At 38.4% G+C, this 7,782-nt stretch overlaps 1 protein-coding gene across 1 annotated transcript; it reads left to right on the top strand.

Moving 5' to 3' along the window:
* Nucleotides 1–4,992: 4,992 nt before the first annotated feature.
* Nucleotides 4,993–7,669, top strand: LOC122773737 (kinesin light chain 1-like). The gene is made up of 4 exons (XM_044032626.1): nt 4,993–5,220; nt 6,306–6,554; nt 6,745–6,810; nt 7,040–7,669. Exons 2-4 carry the CDS (start codon nt 6,345–6,347, stop codon nt 7,241–7,243), a joined length of 480 nt encoding a protein of 159 aa, XP_043888561.1. The 5' UTR covers nt 4,993–5,220; nt 6,306–6,344; the 3' UTR covers nt 7,244–7,669.
* Nucleotides 7,670–7,782: the final 113 nt, after the last annotated feature.

The raw sequence follows: 7,782 nt of genomic DNA, 5'->3' as shown, positions 1-7,782 counted from the left end.
ACGCACATTCAGGTCAGTGGATAAACTGATGAACATTTTGTCCTTGACATTGTATTTAATGTGTGTAATGGGTTTGACATGTCCAGTCAGTTCATAGACACAGGACAAGGTTCTGTTTGGTAACCACAGCCGCACCACACCATCAGTGCCACCAGTCAATAGATATCCTAAAGGCCAGTATTCAAAGCACCTGAAAAACTCATAATTTCCTTTGCTCTCAAAGATTTTTTTGGAAGGTTTGATTCTGCGTGAAGCAGGGAGGCTAATGAGGGCCATCATCTTGCGTGAAGCACTGCAAACGGCAAACGAGTTAATCATTGGAAAGAATTCCACCTGCCTGCACTCGTCATTAAACATGGGTACTTTGAAACAAAGAAATTTGCTAAAGCTCTTTTGTAGCATGGTTGAAACATAAATAGTTGGATACTCCTGCCCGGGGGGTTGCTCATACATCTGTGGGCGGAAGAGGCTGTGTACCTGAATAACATACGTGACAAACACATACAAATAACCTCCCGTATCACCATAGGAAAAGACTGCTTTACTTCCATTGGACCAGTAGTCCATCGCGGTCACTTTGTTGTCTTCTACTACTAAAGAATGAATGGGTGTAAACTCATCAGGGTCCTCGATGCACTTACAGAATAACACTTCCCTGTCAAGGCCGATAGCCATCTGTTTCAGTTCTTTCATGTACACCATATCTTTGACACACAGCTTCTTGTCGTGCGAATAAGGAAGTGTATCAATTTGGTTGTGTAATACAATTGTATTTGAAATCTCAAAGGTGTCAGACCAGAAGATGAGCATACCATCTGAGCTAATGGAGATGTATTGACCTTTCTTGTATGTCCTGATTTTTCCTTCTGAAACCTCTGTATCACAATCACTTTCTGTGTCCTCCTCAGTGGGAATAAATAACAGTCTAACAATTTCCTTGTAGTTATCCACAGGTATGATTGCGAAAGGTTCTGGAAAGGGTTTTTCATTATCCGAACAGTCTAAGGCAAGTTCTTGAAAATCCAACCCTTTAAATCCATCATGATCCACCTCTTTGAAGGCCATTTTTGTCATATGAGTAAATTTGTTTTCTGCCTTTGCTGTCAGTGCCACTCCATAAATAACTGCACCTCTCACCTCTTCTAGTTTGTTCTATATGTTAGTAAGGTTTGCTTTTTTTAATGACAAATATGTTTCTTTGATGTCAACATTAAAAAAGCGATGTCATATATTACGATCCTTTGATGTCAATTGTTATATGTGCGGTGCACAGTCAGTCTGCTCCAAAAGGTTAATACTTATATTTTCGACTTCCCACGCCCATGTAGTCTATTTAAAATTATCCACTAAAACCACAAATTAACTTTCTGAGTATTATTCTCGTCTGCTTTTTGAGTTACTGGTTCAATCTCTATGCTTTTTTAGTCCGGGCCCCCACTCACTGGAATGGAGATCAGACTGGCAAGCTCTTAATCCTCTGTTAAACCCTTTTTAAAAACTGATATTTACAACTGGGCTTTTTCTGGGTCACAGCCTTGACTTGTTTTATATAATCTTACATAAGTCTTTGTGTCATGTTGGGAAGTTTTGTTAATTTCATTGTTTTTATTTGTAAAACACTTTGTAACCTTGTTTTGAAGCGTGCTAAATAAATAGTTACTATATAAAGCATTTGTCAAACACTTTGTAAGGTAAGAGCCCATATAGGGGTCAAAGGCACACTCAACATTCCTATGGTCTTTCTGCCAGAAATGTCCAGTAGTAAACAAGGCTATGTCAATGTCACTGAAGATGTACAGTGGAAGAAGTAAGTAAATAAAAATAAAAAAAACAAAGAAAATGAACACATTATAGGAAATGTCCAGATTCACTTTGACTGACATGCATGTTTGTAGTGTTTTAGCTTCTAGAAACAGGTGGAAAACATTTGGAAGAAGCTGGGAGTTGCACTCCTGTCGCCTCCTTCTGGGAGCTGGGAGCTGCTGAGATGATTGTTGCTGCAGCCTCAGTGAATTTAACTAATGCCCTCAACTAGGAAAAATGATGATGAGTAGATTTTGCATACATGTGTATGACATTAAGCATTAAATGATCAAAAAAATAATAAATTATTCTAGTGCACAACTCAGTTAAACGGCACAGCGGTCATATATTCAACACAAAATAAACCTGCTTTCTTTATAGTTACTTATAATGTATTCTTATTTAGTAAATTACCATATAACAGATTCTGTGTTTTTTTCCTGGAAAACTATTCCATGCTGAGAGTATCTGAAAGTATAAAGAACATACTTATTGTTAATATTTAATTTATTTGGTGGACGATTATGATTTACCGTAACTGAATTTAATTTCATTCCATTTGTTCCTTTCACTTCTGTGCATTAATGTTGTTTTTCCTCATTCACTGACACAGATCTGTCAATAGTTGTCCAATCACAGTGGACATTCCAGCTGTGACCCTCATGGGTGGACACCAAGCAGCACGTTTTTTCTATAGTGAGTACAGAGGGAGGAGTTTCCCAGGGGACCAGTTACCTTATATGGTTGGGTCCTGCCTTCACGCTCACCACAGTGAGTTGCTGGTGCTTCTCTGCCTACCTGACAGCTGAGCTGTCTGTCAACACACTCTTATAACTGTTGCACTTAGACACACAGATACAGTCTAGTTTGTTGGACTGCTCACTGTCTCATTCTCAGCAAATGTTTATTTAAATATATTTCACTTTTGTGGCATACTCTCATCAAGGGAACCTGTCTGAATATGTTTTAGGTGTACACATTTAGATAAGGGTAGCACAAACCTCCTTAAGCCTGCTATCAAAATGTAAACATTAAAAACAGGTGAGGAAAAGAAATATAAAGTTCAGGAACTCCAAAGAACCAGATGTAGTGTGATAGGCGAGACACTGGGCAGGAAGTAATCAGATCATTTACGAGAGTAAAAGTTGTTTAGCCAATCACAGCTGTCAGAGGGTGAAAGGCGGAGTACACCCTGGACATGTCAGCAGTCCATCGCAGGACCAACATACAGAGACAAACAACCATTCACTCTCACATTAACACTGAAGGTCAATTTAGAGCACTGGTTCAACAGCTCTGTTTTTGTTATAGTATTGTATTAGTAGATCATTTTCTGACATTTATAAACCATATAAAGATTAGATATTAACTATATTAATTATAGTGCTGGTTATATGGCAGCTTTTATCTGGAACAAAAACTCAATTGTCAAGCTCCTTTAAAAAATTCCATCCAAAGTCTGCAGAATTCTTTTTGGCACGTTGTCCTTCCTTATAAACATTATTGTGAAAAGGGCTGTTCCAACAACAACACAAACACACAGACAAATTTGTGCAGTTATTCTTAGGACATTGCACTGATTTTGATTCATGTGGACAGCCTAAACAAAGCCTTATCACCAACTTTAACCATTACCAGTTAATGCCATTAACCTTAACAGAGCTTGTTTGTTTCAAGTGACTTGATGTTAAGCTGCTCAGCACCACTGAATCTGTATAATGCTGCTTAATGTCGCTTAGGTTGAATCCAAAAACCTTGTTCCTTCACCAGCTGAGTGAATGTGACATTAATAAGACTAATGCTGGTCCTCTCTCTCTCACACACACACATCATGGACATACCAGTAACATAAATAAACAAAATGCACTTAGATGAACAATAAATTAAATTTGTACAAACATTTTATTTTTATTACAAATAGTGTGTATTGACATAGCAACTTAGGTTAATTTATTTAGGATAAGAGCTGCCTCAGGTCCGCGCGGTGTATGGTGGGAAACAAGGGCTCAGGTAAGCTTCTCGAATTCGTCAAGCCAAACAAACATAATGCGACAACAGCAGGAAATGGTGAAAGTTTGCCTTCAAAATAAAATAAAATTGAAACGTACAACCATTTAATTTATATATTTAACAGCAACCTTGTTATCAAAAATGTTTTGGACATTCATGTGACAATTTAAAAAAAAAATAAAAAAAAATCTGACCTTTATTCTTTTTGAAATGTTTTATTGTAAAGGAATTGAGAGGGTAGATCAATGCAGGTCAAAGTCAATAAGAGCACACATCAAGGGAAATGTCCATGTGTTGGTATGTGCAAAGTATTGGTGCTCTAGCAAATACAGTGCATGCGTCCCCTTTCACACAGTATGCTTTTAAAGCTGCCCGGTGTACAGTTTTTGGATGCCAACCTCTTTTCCTCATAGACAATTTTGTTCACTGAGTGTGAGAGAAAACAGAGTGGATGGAGATTTTTTTAAATTGTGTTTTTAAGTCGTTGGCCGTTAATCCTACACACTCTCAAACTGAATACACAGAGACACGCATGCACACACACATTTGGATGGAAATACACAAGAAAGACACATGCACACACACACACACATTCAGAAAGAGAGACACATTCAGATAGAGACAGAAATAAACAGACAGGAAGAAACACATGATGAGATGACTCAGTATTCCCAACTGCAATTTCAGGGGAATACACATCTTCCACTTATACTAATACATTATACAGTTTTTCAATCACTATCACCTCATTTTTTTTCTAGCTGATTTAAACAATTTATACATCGGGACAATTCAAGACCATCATTCAAGACATTCTTGCTACATTTTTTCCTGATTGTTCTGCTCCATCCAACACACAAAATATGTTACTGTCACACTAAAATATACATACAAAAATAGAAAAAAAATCAAAATAATAAAATACACATGTACGATATATAATAGGAACGTAGAATATCTGAATACAGTATCAAATATAAGCTAAACAGAGAATTAGGAATCAAAAACATGAAATGCAGTACAGTTGTTTTTGTTTTTACCATAGCGAAAGGGCACATGGTAGTTAGTGTATAGCGCGATCGCTCCTGTTGGTGAGAGTGAGACAGCAGCGTCGACGTGCTTGTGCAGTTTTTGGCCTTTTATTTTGAAGGCATGGACCGGAAGCTGGGGCGTGGTGACGACGACGGGAGCAACAGAGCGCTGAAGAGTAGACGGCAGGTGGATAATTTACAACCTCTACGTCTTCATGTCTCACCTGTTCAAAGTTAAATAAACCGACAGGTAGGTTCTCCATCTGCAAATGTCTCGCTTTTGTTGAAACTTCGGCGTGCGAAATTAAAGAATAACAACATCAGCTCAGAGTGGACAAAAGGACACAACCACGCCGGCGTAGTCTGGGCTAAGCAGGTAGGCTATTAATAACTGTGTATGTGAATGTGTGCCTGTTTGTGTGTGTGTGTGTCGCACGGCAAGCTGCTTATGTTTTTACTTAGTCAGAGCAAAATAACAATAAAACTGGGAAATTAACACAAACTGGTCGCATGCTGATGCTGTCACTGTCGTGTGGTAGTAACTGTGCTAACTAACACGGTAACAGCGACTGTAAGGAAAGAATACTCTTAGGCCTGTAGCGCCGCCCACAGTACACAGTAAACAGTAAACAAGTGTGTGCCCGCGCGCGTGTGTGTGTGTGTATGTGTGTTATGTAACACTCTGGAGTCCAGGTCGATTGTTGGTTAATTTCCTCTGACCTTGTGTAGCCTACCCTCATAAAAAGTTTATAAAAAAACATATACAAATTAAGTAAATAAATACATACATACTTGTATTAAATGTCTACAAATATGCCATACACTTTTGTGGCATTTCCTTTCCTTAAAACAAAATAATTTAAGGTTATTACAAGTACATTTTTTTCCCATTTACACACCCCAACTTTAATTTGATTAAGCATGATGAAAATGAAAGCATATACTGTTTATTGCTACAATGAAGACGTCTGCCAGTGTTGGCCATATCACTCCACCTTCCTCCATCATTTCTACTTCAAATATGCGGACATCTAATAATTCTAATGTTGCTACTTGACCTACTGCCACTGACCTAAGTGTTAGAGACTATAATGGCTTTAATAATGGTGCTCTTTCACCTGATATGTCAAAACAACCACTTCTGCTACTGCCACTCTTCCACTTCCTACTTCTAGTTTTGTCATATTATCTCTACTGCTGCTGACATGACTAATTCAAGCTCCATGTAATAAAAAACAAAATGAAATAACATAGGAAGTACAATCACAGCAATCACGACAAAGACAAAATTGCTTGTACAGTCATCATTATTCTGTCATCATTCAAATGTCCAAGGTATTTTATTTCCTTCTGGGTTAGAGTTAGCTATTAAAAATACAACACTAGTACCACAAGTACAAACTGCAATGACTTAAGTAGCTTAAGTAGCTAATTAATGTGATGCTCTTTTTCTGTTCCAAGGTCACTAACTGTGAGAGGAGGAACCTTGAAGCTGCAGAAATGTTGTCAGCAGAGGAGATTCTGTGCAGCACACAACAGGTGATTTCAGGGCTAGAGGCACTGAGAGAGGAGAATTGCGGTCTTCTGGAGAACTTGCAGCAGGTGATGGAGAGCCAGTCGACTTTGGAGACCAGCAGTGTGGAGCAGGAGAAGAGTGGCATCATCTGTCAGTCACTGGAGAGGATAGAGCTGGGGCTGAGTGAAGCTCAGGTACAAACAAAGGAATTGAATTGAAAAAGGGCAAAGTCTTGATGATTGCTTCCGATTTGCTTTAGCTTACAATTAAAACAGTTAACATTTGGCAGGAAAAAGTACAGTGTAGGTAATAGCTTCAAGGTTCTAATTTTAGAAAAACATTTTCCTATGTACATCATGTTTTAATCCTGTCTCATACCTTCAGGTGATGATGGCATTGTCAGCTCACCTGGGATCATTGGAGGCGGAGAAACAGAAGCTGCGAGCTCAGGTGAATTTTACTTCAAGGGTCTTTGTCTAACTTTGTACTGAAATCGTCCTCCATCTCCTTTTCTTCCCCATCCTTCATGTATTTTATCATTTCCTGCCATTTGCCCCTTTTCCACATTCATTCTGTTCTTCCTTCTGAATTGCTTTATTTTTCTATTATTTCTATTATTATTCTCCTAACCTTCCATTGTCTCCTTCTCCTTTATTTATGCCTTCTGCCTTCTCTGTAGGTGCGCCGTCTCTGTCAGGAGAACCAGTGGTTGAGGGACGAGTTGGCCAGAGCTCAGCAACGGTTGCAAGACAGGGAACAGGTGGTGGTCACCCTGGAGGAGCAGAATAGGCACCTGCAATTCATGTCCTCCATACGCAAATATGACCAGGACGAACAGCAGCAGGTTAGACAAACTATATGCATGCACAAATGCACAAGTTAGTTAGTTCATCAGCCAACCAGATGTGCAATTAACCAAATATTTAAATGTGAATAATACAACTTGACAACATTAGAGAGAATGAATCTGTTCTTTATTTAAGGCTTTCTTCAGGTACGTGTTTTGTATATGAAGTGCATTGAAACTACTCTGTGACTAAAACCTGAGAAAGTGTAATCAGTGTAGACCTATAGACCCTGAAACCTTTTTGAAAAATGTGTTAAAAGACAAACTAAAGTGAGCTTTTAAATTCACTCTTGAATCTGTAATAATTGTATCTTGCGACCTCTAAGGAGGAAAAGCACACTCAGACCTGCCATATTATGGTACTATGTGTAAATTTTTTTGCCACTGAATATGGTTTTCTTGCCTGGAGTGGCTGTGATCATTCACAAGAAAAACAAGGCAATCAGAGATGACCGAATTCACCCCTTTTACACAACAACCTCTGTCGGCCTCTGTTGTACTAAAGTATGACTTTTTTGTCAAATTTTGGACAACGTACTTAAGTATGACTTTTTTGTCACATTTTGGACGATACT

This window comes from Solea senegalensis, linkage group LG8 (genome assembly GCF_019176455.1).
Source record: "Solea senegalensis isolate Sse05_10M linkage group LG8, IFAPA_SoseM_1, whole genome shotgun sequence".
Classification (NCBI taxonomy): domain Eukaryota; kingdom Metazoa; phylum Chordata; class Actinopteri; order Pleuronectiformes; family Soleidae; genus Solea; species Solea senegalensis.
This window is presented reverse-complemented; position numbering and strand designations above follow the sequence as displayed.